This window comes from Penaeus monodon, chromosome 29 (genome assembly GCF_015228065.2).
Source record: "Penaeus monodon isolate SGIC_2016 chromosome 29, NSTDA_Pmon_1, whole genome shotgun sequence".
NCBI lineage: Eukaryota > Metazoa > Arthropoda > Malacostraca > Decapoda > Penaeidae > Penaeus > Penaeus monodon.
The window spans coordinates 26,152,728-26,152,950 of NC_051414.1; the positions used below are offsets into that span (position 1 = coordinate 26,152,728).

The following is a 223-nucleotide window of genomic DNA, read 5'->3' on the forward strand; positions in this document are numbered from 1 at the left end:
TTGCTCCATGAACAGGTCGCGTCGGTTCTGAGGAAAGCTGGCCTCCGCTATAACCTGCGCCTCCGTCAGCACGTCGGCACAGATACGGTCCAGGAGTCCTCGCACGCTGCCTCCGTCTGTCGTCCGCCTCGTCAGTAGATGTACCTGCTCTCCGCAACCGGTCTGGAAGTGTATGTGGTGGAGGGAGTGGGAGGGGAGTTTGCCGTGTTAGCATGGGTTGAGT

At 60.1% G+C, this 223-nt stretch overlaps 1 protein-coding gene across 1 annotated transcript in view; it reads right to left on the minus strand.

Moving 5' to 3' along the window:
• The window catches only part of LOC119591660 (UPF0764 protein C16orf89 homolog), a gene marked incomplete at its 5' end in the record, with an annotated part of 7,133 nt that overhangs the window by 3,226 nt on the left and 3,684 nt on the right, over positions 1-223 (minus strand). Inside the window, 1 exon segment of the mRNA XM_037940414.1 lies at positions 2-162. Coding sequence (XP_037796342.1) covers positions 2-162 — 161 coding nt within the window.